General features: G+C 35.4%; 1 protein-coding gene across 1 annotated transcript in view; it reads left to right on the forward strand.

Annotated features, from left to right (window-relative positions):
* The window catches only part of CFAP54 (cilia and flagella associated protein 54), a gene marked incomplete at its 3' end in the record, with an annotated part of 282,789 nt that overhangs the window by 61,283 nt on the left and 200,934 nt on the right, over positions 1–20,572 (forward strand). The window contains exons 22-26 of the mRNA XM_081309497.1: positions 224–409; positions 9,396–9,532; positions 13,116–13,263; positions 15,020–15,175; positions 17,925–18,047. Coding sequence (XP_081165623.1) covers positions 224–409; positions 9,396–9,532; positions 13,116–13,263; positions 15,020–15,175; positions 17,925–18,047 — 750 coding nt within the window. The remainder of the gene's footprint in view (positions 1–223; positions 410–9,395; positions 9,533–13,115; positions 13,264–15,019; positions 15,176–17,924; positions 18,048–20,572) is intronic.

The raw sequence follows: 20,572 nt of genomic DNA on the forward strand, positions 1-20,572 counted from the left end.
AATGTCAAGAAATCTTACCAAAGTCTCACTAATGACAATAGTTTTTTTCCCCATGTGAAGTCATTATTTCAATGAATTTATTGTAATTTCAACTCGGATCATAACTAAAATCCAACAGTGAAAAAATGTTTTTTTTTAATTTATAAGTTTGACCTAATTACATTTAAAAAGTCACAGTATTTTGATTTTCTATGTATAACTTGAAATATGTTTTTGTTAATAGATTCCAGCTGATGGTAAAAGCATTTTTGAAGTGAAAGGTTTGGAAACTAATGAAAAATATATATTTGCGGTTGCTGCTTATTCTTCTAATGGGAAGCTTGTTGGGGATGCTATTGGGGAGACAACTAAACCAATTTTGGTTTATCCACCTCTTTCTGCTGTTACTGCTCGGATGTACCTGACACAGGTAGAAGAGATTTCTGCTAAGTTTTTTTTTCCCCACTATGGTTTCTCTGTTAAGTACTTACTAAGTAATTTATGATGGAAGAAAAATCACAGCAGATATTCTAAAGCTCCTCTAAATCATATTTTCCATAATTGCAGGTTAGTCATATAAAATATGAATCATTCTTTTTCCTATTAGTGAGTTTACTTCTTTACAATAACATTTTCCCCCTGGCTTGCAAATGTAATACATAATAATTTTAGAAATGTTGGAAAATACTGAGATGAATGTATAGGAACATATATATTATCTGTTATTATCCATAGTAACAGCTCTGATTCTGGGGCAATTTTGTCAATGTCTGGAGACATTTTGGGTTGCCACAACCTAGTGAGATGCTACTGGCATCTAGAGGCTGGGGATGCTCAGCAGCCTACAATGCAGGAGACAGCCTTCCATAGCAAACATTATCCAGAACAAAATGTCAGTAATGCCAGGGTTGAGAAACCCTGATCCAGAGACATCCTTTCATTTTTAGGTGTCAATTTACCTGTCCATCTATCTATCATCTACATGTGCACTTATATATATATGTATATATATATAAGTGCACATGTGTATGCACAAGTATATGAATTTATGTGTAATATGCAATTTAAATCATAGGATGCATGTTATTTTACAACCTGATATTTTCATTTCATATATAATTGACACTTTTTCGTTCCTTGAGAATATTCTTCAAGAATATTTTTTAAATAACTCCATGGTATTGAATCTTATAGATGTCTCATAGTTTATTTAGTAATTGTGGCTGAACATTTAGATATTTTCAGGTTTTTACTATTATTAAAAAGTTTTGATACATATCATTGAATATTAACCTTTACTTGCATCCATGATTACTTTCTTAGAACAAATTCATAAAAGAGAATTTTCTAAATCAATAAAGGCAGACAGACCTGAATTCCAATAACAGCGCCTCACAATAACCATGTGATACTAAGCAAGTAGTTATCATCTGTGAAGTGGGAATAATCATAGTACCTCTCAGAGGCATTATAAGTATTAAATGAATATCATATATAAATGAATATCATTTTAAAGTATCATAATGTATCAATAATAAATGCATATTATATGTATCTTATATGTTTAACTATAGAATTTATCATACAGTAAACACTGAATAAATTCCATTCTTGTTTTTAGTTATGGATATACTTATAAATTAATGTTTTTGCTGAAGTAACTGTTGTCTGATATTGTGGTTTGGATATAAGTTGTCCCCCCAAAAGCTCATTTGTTAGGCAATGCAGGAATGTTCAGAGGTGAAATAATGAGATTATGAGAGCTGTAACCTCATTAGTAGATTAATACATTTAATGGATTAATAATTTTGAGTGGGCTTCAGGGTGGTAACTACTGGCAGGGGGGGGAGGCTGGAGGAAGTAGGTCACTAGGGGCATGCCATTGGGTACTATATGTTGTCCCTGGATCCTCTCTTGCTTTCTCTCCCTCTTTCTGCTTTTTTTTTTTTGTCATGATCTGAGCAGCTTTCCTCTGTGACACTCTTCCACCAGGATGCTCTGCTTCACCTTAGGCCTAGAGCAATGGAGTCAGAAGACCATGCATTGAACCTCTGACACTGTGAGCCCCAAATAAACTTTTCCTCTTCTAAGTTGTTCTTGTCAGGTATTTTGGTCACTGCAATGCAAAGCTGACTTAAAACATGTCACCAGTGAAGAGCACACTAGAGTGACTCATTGACCTGGGTCTCAAGCCTCTAATTTTAAGCCTATGGTTAGCTGTAGAGCTGATGGCTATTCTAAAATTTTATCATATTCTATGGTGACATTTTTTCTCCTAATAGTTGATTAGTGTGATAAGCTTAGATCTCACTGGCATTTTATATTATCATATTTTTCACAGAAAATTAAATTGAGGAAATTGCTAGGAATTGTCTACCATTGGTTTAGCATGTCATATTGGCTCATGGTTTTCTGGTATTTTGATTTCTTTGGAATTTAATATGTTCCCTAATTTGCAGTGATGGAGTTATTGTGAGGAACTGAATATTTCATCAAGGCCTAATTTTTCTCCAGGGAGTGGTTTGACTCTTGGGCTCCGTTTGGCAGAACTCTCATTGAAAGTTAATAAAAGTCCAAGCTATACTGCTGGGATAATGAGAAGTGTCATGAAGTAATGACCTGTGTTTCTTTATTGATACTATATTTGCAGTTCTATAGTTCATTCACGATAGTTTATGGGCATCCTCTCTCATAATGTTAAGTGGCTGAAGCAAAACTTTCTCACTTATTAAACCTCCTTAATTTATAACTTAAGTTTAAGCTTTTAAACTCTAGCTTCACATGCCTTTCTGTTAGAAGGGCAATCTAATTTTTATCAAAGTGGTTAGTTTTTAGTTTCAGGACAGTCCTCTTCTTTAAAACATATTATCATAAATATTTTGAAGTAAAATGCAGAGAAATTTTACTAGATGCCTATGAATAATTTAACTTTTGAAATTTTAGTTTGTACTTTTATTCAACATTATCCTATAAACATTAATAAAGTCAAGGTGAATCTATGACAGGTTTTCCATTAACATAGAAGCTAGTAATTTAGTCTGCCTGAAATTTTTTTTAGGAACTTTTTTGAATTAGGTTCTTTGTGTGAATATTTCTCTTCTCTTTTTGGCATCATTTCTTTTTATTTTTCTTCTTTAAGTAGAGAATGGCTAGATGATATGAAAATATTATATTTTATATTGAAAACTAGAAATCTGTGGAAAGTATTCTAGTCTTGACTTTAGAGATTATGATTTTAGGCAAATTATTTCATCCTGTTTTTCCTGTTTGTAAAATGGATAAACTATTGAACTATAAATCAAATAGTGAGGGGAAACAATGGCTTTTTGAGATAAGGAAATTGCATTTTAAAATTCATTATTCCATTTGTTGTTGATGGACACTTAGGTGGATTCCATATCTTGGCCATTGTGAACATGGGAATGCAGACGTCTTTTTGGCATGCTGATTTTAGTTCCTTTGGGTATCTGTTCAGTATTAGTATTATTCTCCCTTCTGTGTTCAGTATTAGGACTGTTTATTTAATTTTAGTTTTCTGAGGACCTTCCATAGTGTTTTCCAAATGACTCTACTAATTTACAATACCACAAACAGTGTTATAAAGGTTTCCTTTTTTCCACGTCCTTGCCAACACTCGATATCTTTCATCTTTTTGATAATAGTCTAACAGGTGTGAGGTGAAATCTCATTGTGGTTTTAATTTGCATTTCTCTGATGATACATAGACAGTGAAAAACTGTTCAGGCTTAAAAACCAGGAAATTCTGTGGATGGACCTAGAGGACTGTAAGTGAAACAAGCCATAAGCTAGTCATAAGAGGATAAAAAATATATGATCTCACTTATATATGAAATATAAAATCATTGAGCTCATAGATGGAGAGAGTAGAATGGAAGTAGTTATCAGAGCCAAGCGTTTGGAGTAGTCAGAGAAAGGGGTCAATGAGTATAGTATAGTTACAGTTAGAAGTAAGTCCTCCCCCACTAGTGATCTTAATTTTTATTATTTTTAATGCTTTTATTAGTGCATTATAGTTATACATAATTGTGGGGTTCATTTTGACTTATTCATAAATTCATGTAATATAATTTGCTGCATTTCAATCCCTAGCACTACCTATCTTCTCTCTTCCTGCTCCTTTTCCTAGTCCATTTCTTTTACTTTGTTAGTCTTCTTTCCATTAATTTATTCTTTAATTGGTGCTATACCTAAAAGTTGAATTCATTGTGATATAGTCATATCTGTGCACAGCATCATTTGGTCATTTCATTCTGCAGTTCCTCCCCTTTTCCATTCCCCCTCCCTCTACTATTCTCCCTTCTATGTTCATGGGATCCTCACTCCCCCTTTTTAAAACATTTCTTATTATTCTCAAATAGGAGTAAGTTTTAATGCTCTTGCACAATACAGTGACTATGGCTAATAATAACATACTGTGTACTTCAGAAGAGCTAAAAGAGAAAATTTTAATGTCCTCACCACGAAGAAATGATAAATATTTGAGGTGATAGACATTTGATCCTTCTACCATGTATATGTTTGTTAAACAAAACATCATATTCTATCCTATAAATATATACACTTGTTAATTAGAAAAAAAACCCTTAAAAATGTATTATTTCATTCATTACAGTAAGTCTGTGAAGTGATGTGATTGCTTTCACTTTATAGTTGAGGAAACTGAGATAAATTTAATCCTTTTTCTGCTGATCCCACTGTGTTCTAGAAAGGATATTTCAGGGAGGGTAAGGTGCTTTCCCAAAGTTGCTCAGGCAGCAGATGGTCAGCCTGACACTTGAACCAGCTCATGTTTTTCTACGACTCTGTTCAGGTTTCAGGAAGTCAAATATCGGACATCTAACATGTGCCAGTTCTTTCAGAGCCTTCATCTTTGCCGTCTATTTTTAAGTGACCCTCTTTCTGCTCCCTGTCTACTGTTTGGCTCCTTCCCCTCACCACTACTCTCTGTACCTCTTTCCCTATCGTTTTTCTTTTATTCTGTGCTATCTGGGTTGGTGCTGGTTAGCAGGTCTTCCTGATCAGTACTGGTGAGAGTTTGATGATGTGACATGAAGGCTTTGTCAGCAGTCATGGTAGTGACAGGAACAAGGGAAATGGAGTTCATACATTTTGCCCACTTTATAGATGAATTTATTAGAACTCTTTGATTAACAAAGGTCTGCCTTTGGACTATAACTTTAAACTTGAAAATAGTAGAATAATGGGTAAAAAGATAATCATCTCCTATTTAATAAATTTCAGTTCTTTTGTCTCTTATTCTCTAAGTATTATCATTCTCTCTGCTCATCTGTTTGTTGGTTAATTATTCAGTGTCTATTTTATGCCAGGTACTATGCTAGATGTCATCTCTCCTTTCTATGAAATGTGGTTTTTACCCATCTCCTTGCCACATCAGTAACCCTTGTTTAGATAATTGTGACTTATGATTTCAGCTAAGATCCTGATTGTAGGTAAGGGACCAGTCTTATGTAGGGTTATGCATTGAGGTAGTGGGAAGGCTCTGTGGTCCAGCCAGCTCTAGGTCTTTTACTTTTGGTTCTCTCAGTATATCTGCATTCTTTTTACTCTTTTCTGGAAATTAGCTCTCTTTAATACTTTATCTTTGGAGGAAAAATGGCGGTTCCTGAATTTTTGTATTTCCTTCCATTTCAGCTTTAGAGATCAACTAGCTGGCTCCTGTAATCTTAATTATACATTCCTGGGAAATAGTCTAATTGGTCCTTCCATGTAATGAAGTGTCTAACCTCATTTCTGATATTTACCCACTGGCTTATTTTTAACCTTATCCCTCTCTTTCCCCTTAGTACTCCATCTGGATAGTTTGATAAGGGAGCCTGTGATCTCTCACCTTCTCCTCCAGTGCCAGGGAAGTTTAAACTGCCAACCAGCATGGTCTTCCCAAGTCCTACTCCTAGCCCCTCTAAAGGCCCAACCACTCTCTTTGTTCTGCCCAAGCCAGTCCATACCTGCTAATGCCTACTCACCTCTTCCCAAGAGTCCCTGTGTAAGTGGTAAACTTTCTCTCAAATTCATCTGGCTGTTAGAATATATTGGCCTTGGTATCAGAACCAAACTTTGCTTGCAGGTCCATTTGGCCTTGCAGGGGCCTATGAGATGCTCAGCTTGAGTCAGGCACTCACTCTGAGCCAGTAAACCATGTTACAGTATAGTGAAGTTGCTGAATGTCCCCCTTTATGGGGAGATAGAAACTATCAGGAAAGGACTTTAAAAATTGACACAATATTTGTTGAGTGCTTACTCTCCAAACTTGATTACAGGTTCGTGATTCCAAAACTTGACTGTTCAACAAAATGATCTGGAATGCTGTTTAAACAGGTTTCTGGGTTCCCCCATCAGAGTTTATGATTTACTAGGTTTGGGTTGGGGCCTGAGGATTTTGCATTTCTAACAAGATCTAGGTGATATGCTGATGGTCCAGGGATCATATTTGAGTACTGCTGTTCTCAGCAAGGTGAGAAAAATGTAATGGTAAGAGCTAGGTAGTAAATAACTAACACAGTCAGTAAGAAGATTATCTAGTATGTCAGAAGATGATAAATACTTTGGGAAAAAATAAGTAGAGTATGGTAGGGGGATTTGGAAATGTGAAGTGGAAGAATGGAAGGTAGGTTGAAATATTAAATAGGATGATTAAGGATGTTGAGACTTGAGCAGAGACTTGGAAGCAGTGGTTCTACAAAAGGAATGGAGCAAAAGTCCCTAGATTTTCAGAAGTGTACTGCTGTGTCTAATAAAGCAAGGAGACCAAAATGGCTGGAGATTGGTCGGAAAGATCAGAGGTGTGTGGGCAACATTATGAGGACCTTGGCTTTTACTTTTACTGAAATAGGCAGTCGTTGGATGGTTTTGAGTAGTGATGTGGCATAATATGACTTCTTAAAGGTTCACCATAGCTGCTGAATTGGGAATAGACCATAAAGGGTGAAGGGGAAACACTATCTCATGCTGCAATTCAATGAGAGATGTAGGTGGCTTGGCCAGTGTGACAGTAGTCGATGGGTGAGAAGTGGTCAGATCCTAAGTATGTTTTGGAAAAGAGGTTAACCAGAGTTCCTGATGGAAAAAATATAAAGAGAAAAATAAAAGATGACTCTAAGATAATAGCTGATAATGGGAGGGATAGAGTTGATATCAACAGAGTTGGAGAAAGTTGTGAATGGTGTAGATTTGGGGCAGTGGGGGATCAGAAGTTTAGTTTGGGGTATGCTGAGGATAAATTGTATGAATCTGGAGTTTAGGAGAGAGATCTGGGCAGGAGAAGGATTTGAGGATAGTTATGTGAGAATTAAAAAGACTAGATGACATCACTAAGGAATGAGTCAGAAGAGGAAAAGAGAAGAGAAGTGCAAAGACTGAATGAGCCCTGGGAGGTATCAACACAAGGAGGGTGGGGAAAAGAGGAGGAACTAGACAAAGCAACTGAAAAGGATTGTGGCCTTTGAAATGAAAGGAAAACTAGGAGTGTGGAGTTCTGGAAGCCAGCTGAAAGTTATGTGTCAAGAGTGTCAAGAGGAGGTAGCTATAAACTTAATTATTTTATTACTCTTTAGTAGTGCTTGCTCCATTTAATTTCACACCCCTTCTCCAGATTTATTCTGCACCTCACTACCAGGTTAACCATCCATGAACATACTTGTATCATGAAACTCTGTTAAAACCCCACAAAGCATCCAGAATTTATAAACCTTAGTTTTTACCATGGCATCTTTTCTGGTTTGGCAATGTTCATTAATTGAACAGATATTATTATTATTATTATTATTATTATTATTTTAAAATTTAACCTCTATTTATTTATTTGTTTATGAGGTACTGAGGGAAGAGAGATAATTTTTAACTCAACAACCTTCCTACATACCATCTTCTATTCTTTTCCATGGTAAATCCTATAATTAGATGGTATGTTAGTGACTACTTAGTCCAACTCTTATCTGATAGATGCAACCTCAAGAAGTGACTCATTTGCCCCTCTAAGACTTGATTTCTCTACTTTTACCAACATTCAGGCTTTGTACAAATATTCAACTTCTCAGTTTCCCAATTTCCTCATCTACAAAATAGATATGGTAATAGAGTCCAATTCATACAGCTATAAGGAGGAGTCAATGAAACAGTACATACACTTAGACCAGATTTGACTTTTGAGAATGTTCTGTCTTGGCTTCAGGGCTTTTTGGTAGAAATCATGTCCAGTTTTTAACTTGCCCATCATATTGCCCATTTTTTCTTTAAAGTCTGATCTATCCTTCCAGTTTCTCTTAAATACTTTGTGGTCATTTCCAATACAGATTCCTCATGGATTCTGTCTAAGCTGTGATAGTCTAAATCTTATCTCTGCCTGCTCCTTGGAGTCTTCTGCTTTTCTAAAGCCTCCACAACACTTACAATATCCTTTGTAGTCTTTCTATGATTTCATGTGATTTAAGTCTTTTACCTGATTCCAGTTTCATAGAGTATGAAACCGTTCCTGAGCTGTGAGGAATCTACTCATTCAGTGCTTAGCTCAGAAAGAAACTTCATAAAATATATTGGTTGGTTGATTATATGAGTAACCATTTGACAGATTAGGAAAGTTCTGGTCCTTAAATGGAACATATTCTAGTAATGAGTCATTTAGATGCTTACTTCAATGAATTTATTTATACTTTGTCTCTTACCTGTTTCCATAAAGGATTGATCATTTGGTAAGATTTTGTACTTTTACACATATATTTAAGTAGAATACTTTGTAGAAATATCCTTAAAGAAATATATTATACTAAAAGAAATAGGTAAGTTGATGATTGTCTTTTTTCTTCTGAGCCTCTAGGCTTCACCAATAAAATAATTTATTTTGTCTAATGTTAAATTTGTTAAACTTAAAAGGTATCATGACTTCTTGGAAAGCATTGCTATTTTATTCTTTACTCTTTTCAGTGTTGAATTCTTTGTGCATAAAAGCTCTGAAAGTGTCAGTCAGAAGCAGAAAAGAATGAAGTATATTTCATATATTGGGTTCGGGAAATCTGATTGTTTCTCTTGGAACAGATTGTTCATTATAACAGTATCTATAATAAATGGAGTGCACTGCCGAGATAGATGAAAATGAAATTAATTTGGCTCAGAAGTGATCTTTGTTTTGCTTATGAGGATTCGAAACATCCTTACAGAGTTTCAAATTTCCATGCAATTTGGAAATAAAAGAGATTTCAAAATGTGTCTGTCTCCCTTGCCGGAGCCCACTGTTCCCTCACCATGGCACTACTGAACAGAACAGCAAATGTGAATAACTATAGATGAAATTAACACGCAATAAGAACTTAGGAGAATTCTTTTCTAAAATATACATTTCTTAAATAAAAATATTGCATGAGACAATGTGCTTTGTGTTGTAGGTTGCCTATCAGGTTGATAACTATGAGTTGGCTAAGAAAGTTTTCTCACCAGTTTGGGATTATTTTGTTGCCTCACCACTCCAGGATGAACAATCCTCTATTTGTTTGAGAAATATGATGACTATTACACAGAAAAGGTAATTAAAATATTATTTTAAGATATTAATTTGCTTACTGAAGCTTTGAATTAATTTATTTTCAATTTCTTGTTAAGATAGTCCGTGTAAAATATTTCTAATCAGAATTATAATAAGGGCATACATTCCAGGATCTTGAGTCCTTGCTAGAAACTTCCTCGCTAGAATCTCTCTCTCTCTCTCTCTCTCTCTCTCTCTCTCTCTCTCTCTCTCTCTCTCTCTCTCACACACACACACACACACACACACACATATACACCATAAACAAAAAAATTACATGAAAGCATGTGGATGAAGGTTATGGAATAAAAATATCAATTGCTAATTGAAGTAGTATCAGTTATGCCAGAAAACACAAATACTCCCTGAAGACTTTCATAACAGGTCAAGGTCAGATTGGGCTGAAGGTAAGGGTCTGATGGGTGGACTCTTGTAATCTGAAGGCTTTTCCTTTGCTTGAAGAGGCTCCCAGGATTAGAACATCAGCAAGTATAAATAGTCTGGTGGAAACCATATAATATGGCAGGCTGTCTCTTGACTTGGCTTTATTGTCTTTTTTCCTTAAAGGAATAAAGTTTAAGAGTAGTCTCAAAAATAAGCATTAGTATAATTTCAGGTTGTCTTACCAACAAATTTAAAACCCAGACTCTCCCTCATCTTTTTGTTAATGCCTGAGATTTCTTTAATAAGAAGACAAAATCTTTTACTTCAATGAGATAAAAAATGCAAATGATGGTTGAAACAATCGTAATGCTTATTTACATTAAAAATATAATTAATTTCAATTACACAAATATAGTCTTATTTAACATGAACAAGGGTGCTGGGTACCATGGGGAAGGCCTTGAAGGTATTTTAGAGGAGAAAGACACAGGGCTTAGGTTTTATGTTACTGGGTTCCTGGAGCAAAATTTTTAGTGTCAAGGCACTGGGAAGCCATTTACAAAGGGGATGTGAGAGGTAGAACAAATGTTTAGAGGAAAATAATGAATTTGGGGATGTTTTGAGTTTGGTTTTCCAGCAAGATCACTTTGTGAATACGAGATGCCAGTGGATGTATTTGTTTAGTGTTGACACCTCAAGAGGTAGTCAAGGCTAGAGGTAGAGATTTGAAAATTGTCCATGGAGATCATCATTGAAATCTTCAAAATGAGAAATATCTCCCCAAGAATGACTGTTTAGCAGAAAAGATAGAAGGTAGGCTCCAACTGTGGGTACTGCTTACATTTAAGGAGCAGAAACAAGAGATGGAATCAAGGGAGAATATTGAAAGGGAGCTGCCCAGGGAATTAAAGTTCAGGAAAATGTGTTGCCAAGGGAAATGAGAGCATCACCAGAGGAACTGGCCCGTCATATCAGATGCTGATTCGAGGTCAGGCTCAAAAAAAATGGTCCAGAGAGGTTGACTAGGATGAAAACTAACAAGAGGCATTTAGAGTTGGCCATTAGGAGGCCACTGGTGGAGTCAAGGGAGCCATATCTGTAGCATGATGGGCCAGAGACCATGTGTTAATTGGCTAAGGAATAAATGAAAATGAAAAATCACAACAAGATAAGGCCACTTATGTGGAGTTGGGTGGTGAAGACAAGAGGGAAGTAGGCAGAAGCTTGAGAGGAAAGACAGACTTAAGGGAATAATTTTGGAATGTGGAGGGTAGGGAGCCCATAAAAAGGGAGAAAATGAAGATACAAATAAATGCAAGTGGGGATGCCACTGTAGTGGCAGAGCCTGCAGGATAGAAGAGCACCTGGGATGTGCAGCAGGGGCTGTAGAATGTGAACAAAGACACAATTGGAATAAATGGAAGAGTTGCTGAGAAGTGCTAATGTGCCATGAATTTGTAGTGAAGCCCAGCTCTTTTTTTTTTAAGAGAGAGAGATAGAGAGAGAGAGAGAGAGAGAGAGAGAGAGAGAGAGAGAGAGAGAATTTTTTTAATATTTATTTATTTTTTTTAGTTTTTGGCGGACACAACATCTTTGTTTGTATGTGGTGCTAAGGATCGAACCCGGGCCACACGCATGCCAGGCAAGCGCGCTACCGCTTGAGCCACATCCCCAGCCCAAGAAGCCCAGCTCTTTAAAGATTAAGGGCCTGTTTGATTCATCTTTATACCCCAAGGCCCAGAACAGTGTCTTGTATATCATAGGCTTTCAGAGAATGAAAGAATGAGCAAAAAAAAAAAAAAGTGAATAAATAATTGACTTGTGGCAGGGATAGAAAAAGTGGGCAGTGACACCTCTGCGAGTGACAGCAGGCAAATTGATTATTGGGTGAAATCAAGGGGTAGCTGAACTTAAGGTGCTAGAAAGGTCACTCTTGAAAAGACTGCACATAGTCTGAGCTGGAGAAAGAAGGAAATGGAGCCAGGAAGAGATAGGTGGGACCAATTGCACTGATAAGGTTCTGAATTTCATCCTGAGGATGATGAGATGGTTTAGTTCAAGTTGCAAGGACAAGGGAACTGAAGTTCTCTAGGCAAAGTCAAGTTCTAGAGTTCAACATGGTGGGGATCATCTTCATGTATGAATTAACTAATGTTGGATCCCTTCCTATTTTGAGGGGATGGGAATATAGAGAGTAGATGGACCCAAAGCTTTAGAGAGGAGCTTTGTTACTAACAAATCCTAAGGTCGATAGAAGAATACTGAAAACAAAGAAGGAAAACTGCAGATTTCACTGCTTTACCAGTGGTTGGCACTGTTGACTGTAATTTAGAAAAGAGAATTAATGTTAGTCTTTTCCTCATGCTCTTCTTCCGTGTTCTGATCTTAGTTGCTCTCTTTTAAACAGAGACGAGTGGGGTGGGAGAAAGGGAGAGAGAAGGGAACTGTATGGAAATGGAAGGAGACCCTCATTGTTACACAAAATTACATATAAGAGTTTGTGAGGGGAAAGGGGAAAAAAAAAACAAGGGAGAGAATTAAACAACAGCAGATGGGGTAGAGAGGGAAAATGAGAGGGAAGGGGAGGGGGGATAGTAGGGGATAGGAAAGGTAGCAAAATACAACAGTCATTAATATGGTATTATGCAAAAATATGGATGTGTAACCGATGTGATTCTGCAACTTGTATTTGGGGTAAAAAATGGGAGTTCATAACCCACTTGAATCAAATGTATGTATGGAAGATGATATGTCATGAGCTTTGTAATGTTTTGAACAAACAATAAAAAAAGAGAATTAGATATAAACTCAGACTTATTAAGATTCTCTGTCTTTAACCATAACTGAGTTTGCTATCAATGACCCTGTTTTCTAACCTTACCTACAGTAATTGTGTTAGACTGATAGAAAAGAACTGTGTATATTAAAAAAAAAATCACAAAACTTTGCTAATAGTCATTTTTATGTAGCTGTGGTGTAATATTTCCACAGCTTAATTCTCTTAGTTGTGAACTTGTTGTTAAGGGTAGTTTTTAATTTTAATTTAAGCAGCTGTAGAAGAATAGCTACTCCATGCATGTTTGTTGCTGGTGGGATCATTGTGTTGATATAGAGAACAAATGAATCTAAAAAGGCAAGTTCTTGTACTAAATAGATCATTTTATATTTCTACCTGTAACATCATTTATTTCTTCTGCAGATTATATTCAGATATTTTGGCAGAGACTTCTTCAATCCTTTTATACCTTTTTCTTAGAAATATCTTTGTCACAAGTGACATTAAAATTAAAGAAGAAAATCTTTTCTGTGATAATATCAAAGGCAGTGAGGTTTTCCCTGCTCAGCAAGTAAGTGAGTTAAAGTGACTAAAAGTGTGGGATTGTGTGTCCTGTCTTGTGAATGGAATGAGACACCCTTGTATGGGTGTGTCACTTTAATCTGATTTTTCCACATAAGTTTTTATGGACCCGAGTTTATGTTTTTTTTCTTTTCTTTTCAGTTTATCATGTTTCTTTTCCTCTGTGTACAAAAGTAGTATGTATTTCAGAATTCAAAACTGTATAACATGTAAAGTGAAACTCAGTGTAATTCTACCACTTCTAAGAATACTATGATTTCACTTCATGTGGTTTCTTGAATTTTTAAAAAATATGCATGGATAAACCTATTATTTACAAAAAATAGGATTTGATCAACTTGCTGTTCTGCAACTTTCTTTTCAAATACTTTTTATAATAAAACTTGGACATAGTTTCATATATCAATCAATGCCATATTCTCTTTAATTATAATATTGCATTCCTTTTGCAGAGGCAGGATTTCAACTTATCTCCTATGATAGATTTTTCAGGGGTGTTATGATCATTGCTCTACATACATCTGCAACCCTGAAATGCTCTTACTTTTACTAATGATCCTACATTAATTTTAAAAATTCTAGTCTGAAGTTGTCTCTGTTCTGTCCCTTTTTAAAATTTATTTTATTTTTTTTAGATGTTGATAGACCTTTATTTCATTCATTTATTTATATACAGTGCTGAGGATCAAACCCAGTGCCTCACATGTGCTAGGCAAGTGCTCTACCACTGAGTCACAACCCCAGCCCTCCCTTTTCTTTAAACCAACCTTAACTATAGATGTTTTTGCCATCTGGGTTGTTTATTTTTTCAGTTTTTTTTGTACCTATCTATTTCCTCTTCTAATTAGTTACCTAGAAAATTGTTCCATGAGTGTGTGCTTGTTTCTGGTGATGTGAGAGTTAAAAAAAAACATGATCTTTTGCTGAAGACAAGTTCACTATCCTGTAGAGTCCAATTACTCACAACCATTAACCTGTACCTAACACATTGCTTTCTGTTTCTTCTTTCATCATATCCAGTCTGAAAATAAAGAGATTTTTACAGTGCTTCAGTGAATTCCAGAATGCTAAACTACCATTCTAGCAAAAACTAGTTGTATGGAAATTTTTGGCTACCAATCATACAGCTTCCTTTGTACATAATATTTTATGTATATGCAGGAAAATAATGAAATCTTTCCCCAGGAAAGGAAAGGAGAAGAAAGGATTCCTATTCTTTTTAAGTTACAATAATCTTAAAATGCTAATTGCATAGTTTACTATCATTTTAATTTAAGTAGTAAAAGCATAAGTAGCAGAAGTATAATGAAGATTAGTTTGCTTTACTAAAAATTTACCATTTTCTCACTAATCAAAAAGGGAAATTGAAATCTGTTTATCAAGTTGGGACAATGTTATAGAGATGTAATATTTTCATTATTATTTGTTAATATTTATGGTTTTGAAAGCTAGATTTTTTTCTAATATTAAAATATAGCCAAGATTGTATCGCACCAATACAAAATGTTTGGTTCCTTTTTGTTATTAGTGGTACTTGTATTGTTTTACAAAAAAATTCTGAAGTTTGAGATAAGATTGTATTATTTACATGTAGTGTTCTTGGAGAATTAGAATTGTTTCTGAATTTAGATTTTCTTCATGTTACTGGTTATAAGCCACAGGATCACATTTCTTACCCTTCCTCTTTAAGAAAATAGTTAAGCACTTCATGCTCAGTTTGAGTAACAAAGCCCTTTTCTTTACAGGTTGCTAGACTGGCTGAATGTGAGAGAATATTAGTGGCATTGGAACTTAGCATCTTTTTGAATGATTCCAGTTATGTCCTTCAAGCTGTGACTCAGTGTTATGGCCTCCTTGCTCCTATAATATATCACAATATTGTTTTGGTACCTGTTGTACAGGTAAGGGTATCCTCCCAATCCTAAATAAGGATAATTTTATATAGGCAACTCATTTTGGAAAAGAAAAGCCGTGTGTCTCCTATAAGTACAAATAGGTCAAGAAAAAGTATTATAAAATTTCAGCAGTTAACTGAAAAACATTCTAATAAATTATGTCTGGGCAAACATAAATAGGGACATAACTTGTGTTTCTCTGAAAATATTCAGCTTTGCTATCTGTAGTTAAATATTGGCAATAAACTTTTCTTAGTTTTTAAAGTTATCTCTTCAATTTTCATGTTCTTATAATTTTAGAAACAATAGTAAATATCCAAAGCATGTGATTAAAACCATCATCAAAGGGAAAATATTGTGAATAACCTAAGAAGCATATGTGGTAATGCAGGAGGACAAAGGATTGATGAGATCTAGCAGAGGGAATTATGTTAGTTGAATGTGCTTCTGAGCAAATAACCATCAACCTAGTGACTTAAAAAGACATCCGCATAATCTCTCATTGTTTCTGTGGGCAGGGAGATTGAATACAGTTTAGCTGGGCTGTATGTTTCTAATCTCATCAGTCTGAAATTAAGGTGTTGGCTGGGCCTGTGATTTTATCTAAAGCTGGAAGTTCTTTTTGCAAGTGTACTGGTTAAGTTGGCATTCCTATTCAATGGGAAGAGAATGGATGTTTTAATAAATGGCAATGAAACATCTAAATATTCATTTGAATGAAAATGGAGTTTGACTTCTATTTATGCTTTTAAGCATAAATTTAGACTTTAAAGAAAGTCTATATGTATTAAAGACTTATATGTAAAATAAAGCAAAAATACTTAGGGGGAAAAAATCCCAAGAGGTGACCATGTGCAGTCTAGGGTTTGTGGGGTGGAGGGCCTTTCTAACTGAATTTCTAGAAACAACAAGAAACATGTGTGACAAAATGGACCATAAAAAGATTGTAGAAAACCTATAGATTTGGGAAACAGATATCCAAAGCTGATTAAGGGTAACTGACAAATTCCTAATAAAAAATTGGGCATATGATACGAATAGGCAGTTCGTAAGAGAGCAAATCCAAGTGGCTGAGAAACATGAAAAGAAGCTCAAACTGTGAATATTCTTAGTAGTGCATATTAAATTAACAATATAAGATCTGTAACTCCTACTGGTGAAAATATATGATAAAGGCATTCTCATTCATTGATGAGGGAAATGTGAATTATTATAAGCTTTTGGATTTTGATAAAGCAACTTTAATTTTAATTAAATTAAATCAATTTTAAACAAAATTAAAAACAAATATACCTGACTGTAATTCTTCTACTAATAATTTATCTCATAGAATAAAATTTTAATAAAATAAAAATACATTTATCTGACAAAGCAATATTATCATATGTTCTTTATCCCCCAGGATAAAATTCCTAGTTGGCAAATTGCTCTGCCTTGCTCCACCCCTTGTGCCTGGATCCACATGATCTACCTACTGGGGACACAGTGCACACAGTGGTCATTGATTAGAGTATGCACTGTGTCCTGGAGGGTGGTGCCTCATCCTCTGTGGGCATTGCCTCAAAGCTGGTGCTCATGAAGTTGCTACTTAGAGTTGGTACCTGGGTATTTGCTGGGGTATTCTTGGTCATGGCAAAAAAAAGTCAGGTACAAGGACAAGTGACAAGTGCCAGATATTAAACATCAGCTATAAAAGTGTACAATGTGAGATTCTGGGAAAGGGCTGAATAAATGAAGTGATGCACATTAGCAGCAATGCCTAAGCATTGTCCCTGGAGACTTGGAGTGACTGTTCACAGGACAGAGTTGGAGGAGACATGCACAGTTCAGAAAAGTGTGCATAAATCCCATTTTGTAAAATAATAACAACCTTCCTTCTGTGTATGATGATGTGTGAGTGTATATATTATTATTATTATTATTATTATTATTATTATTATTATTATTATTATATACTAATTATAGAAGCTGTGGGGGAAACCACAAGGGTGTTAGCATGATTTGGGGATATGGAGTGGTGTGGTGGCAGAGGGTGATCATGGAGAGTAGGAATTTAAAAAGTTAAAAATACTTGCCATTGGAATAGTAGCTGAAAGCAATTAATATGCTTCAAAAGAACTAGTACCCATGTATTAATTTGTCCTTTGGAATAATCTGAATGATGAATAGATGGCTGCTATCTCAGCTCTACTTTTCTGATGCTAATATTGTTCAGAAGTGTATATCACTATTGAAAGCTAAACTTAATCATCTAGCTCTTGATCAAATTCAAGATTGTATAATATGAAACAAGGAGAATAGGAAGTAAACATCAATATCAATTGATTTTGGGGGGCATAAATGGTTTTAATTCTCAAGAAAACTGCATTTCAAGCTCCTGGAATCACTGTATAATATTTAATATACCACATAATCCTCTATATGGTTTTTTAAGGCCCTCCTAAGCCTGAATGTGAACATTAGTTTCTTACATACACGTGACACTCAGCCTTTACCTTCTATAATACTTGTCAAAATATGTTTGTTTTATAGTTACTTGCATGCCTATTCTGTACTCTCCACTATCTTTCAAGTTATTTTAGGTAATTGGCTAATCTGAAAATTGAATATATACACATTCTTTTATGCATAATAAATAGTAAATAATTATTGGTAACAAAATTTTATGGCTTAAGACTCATGATTTGAATATGAAATTGTGTAATGGGTAAGGATGATATTTTAACACAAAAATCATTGTGCTTATGTTTTTTAGATCTTGATAAAGTGCTTAGTGGTTTTGCAAGGAGTTCTGAATGTTGTCTACTTGAAGAAAAATATTTCGAGTTTTGAAAGTATACAGCACATGATAGCTTGTTGTATCTTCTATGTAACAAAGGTATTTATCTCATTCTTTGTCTAGTATTACAGAATTTAGGACCAGTAATGATTTAGAAAGTCAAACTACTTTTAATCACAATAATTAGAACACTTAAAAATAGCATCGCCAAAGTATTTTTAGATCAAAAGCAAATGTAATGTCTAAATATTGTAAAAGGGTTATCTGTTGTTGAACTTTTTGACGAAATTGTGGCACTTCACAAACAAAAACTTGATGTTACTGAAATAGCTTTCATATATTTTTAGGTGATAAATATAGTCATATAGAATATGTTTCAAAACCCTAAAGCATTAATTACATACTTATTTTACTGCAGTCAGCCTGCACATCATCTTCTCAGCTTGTGATCTCAGAGGCACCTGCAGGCAGACCTGTGGCATCTGAGCCCAGGAGTTGGGTTAGGGCATTGGGACTCAGAAGTTATCTGGAGATTTTGTAGCATGGTTTTGATTAAAGGATTAATCAGTAAATGAGGGGTATGGTAATGTCATGAAGTAGACCCGAAGGAAAGGCAGAGTAGGTAGAGTCTAAGGATGATTATGGGATTGATGTGCAGCACCCTGACCTGAAAAGAGGCGAATTCAGTCTGTATCAAGGAAGATGTGTGTATGTATGTATGTATGTATGTATGTATCTATCTATCTATCTGGAGATTGTCTATCTGGAGATCTAAGCAGGAGAAAAGATGCAGGCAAAAGTGTGGTCAGAATATAAGCTCATATTTCATCTTTATTTCATTCCTTCATGTCACAAATATATGACATATGCCCACAAAATTAGAGGAGAGCCTCATAATAGCTGAAAGAGAATAAATCATAGATGATACCAGATTTTTAGCTTGCATAATGAATGGTTGGTGGTGACACAGAACAGGGAGACAGAAAGATCACTAAGGACGGAACACCTAGGAAATGAGACTCAGACATGCATTAAGCAAGAATTACAAACTCAAATGCCTATTGAGACCATGTGGATATTTAAAAAAATTGTGATTTTGTTGGATGTAAGGCTAGATTTGTTGGGTTCTAAGTCAGACTTACCTGTAGGCATTAAAATTCGTTAAAACAAGGGCTGGGGCTGTAGCTCAGTGGCAGAGCACTTGCCTAGCATGTGTGAGGAATGTATTGGGTTTGATCCTCAGTACCACATTAAAAAATAAATTAAATAAAGGCATGCTATCCATCTACAACTGTATAATTTTTTTAAAAAAATTGTTAAAACCAAATAAAAAACAACAAACCAAAGCTATCTCACAGAGCTTATAATTTAGTGGGGGAGGCAGAAAACACATACATATATAAAATATAATTCCATGAAGCTTTAAAATAGAAAAGCGGTTAAGGGAGAGAGGTTTATGGGGCTGGGTTACTTTAGATGTGACGACCCTACATAAGAGGAAGGGTAGAACTAAAACAGATGGCAGAGAAACAGCTTTGTAGGCAGAGGGCAGGAAGAATTATGTGAGCAAATGTACACGGAGACTCAAGGCCAATTTTAGCCTATAAATAATAGTAGTCTAAATGGGGTAGACCAGTGGTGGAGCATTGATTTCCAACCTGTTGACCTGAGAGCTTTTGAAAGAAGCTTGTACATCCATAGGTGTGCCTAGAACTCTTTGTCTCACATATACATTTTGCCTTTTTTTGCAAATATGTGCGAAAATAGTTGAAATAGTTAACTATTTTTATTGTAGCTTTCAGTTAATGAGAAGAGTTACTAGAGAAGAGTTACTGTAGCTTAATTTTTAGGGAAAGCTGTTTATTTATTTTTATGTAAAGAAATGGAGGAATTCTGATAGATGGCAGCTTAAGCACAGATCCCTGACTTCTTTTGAATTTCTTTTTCAGGACATTAGAGCAGCCTGAGTGGGCCCCTTGGTGAAGCCTGGGGGCTGTCTTAGGCCAGGTTATCTAGGGAAGGGCATTTTATAGGACCTCATTTGCCTTGGAAACAAGAAAGAACCAAGAAACCAGAGGCAGGGAGGTAGATTTCTTTATCCTCATTGTTTGACTCAAAGACCATCATCATTGTGTGATCCCTTAAAGCCTTACTGACAGAATCCAATGGATATCCTCAAAGAAGAGCATCCACATCTGCCTGCTCATCTTATGTGGTATCGGTAGCACCTTTCTGATTTGTTAGAGATTTGGAAGAATACTACAGAGGTGGGCTGATTTGGTACAACACTTTAGGAAGTTTGCCTTTATGGAGGTCTGGCAACAGACAGGTTTCTACACTCTGCCTCAGCAAAGAAGTTATTATTTGCTGGCTGTTCATGGCCTGACTTCAAGAGCAGAAAATAATATTCCTTCCCTTGTCCACCAGTTTACCACTGGAGAGACCTCCATGACCTGGTCTCTGCAAATGCTAAGAGGATGTAGCCATTAGCAGGAGAGAAAAGTAATAATTCATTGAAGGGGACTTAGTACCTTGATGGAGGAAGAACAAGTGTCAAACTTCCAAATGATTGTGTTATTTACTCTTAACCATGTTGGAAAAAGATTAGAGATGACTTGGTGTGT

This window comes from Spermophilus citellus, assembly GCF_964194105.1.
Source record: "Spermophilus citellus genome assembly, chromosome: 10".
Lineage (NCBI taxonomy): Eukaryota > Metazoa > Chordata > Mammalia > Rodentia > Sciuridae > Spermophilus > Spermophilus citellus.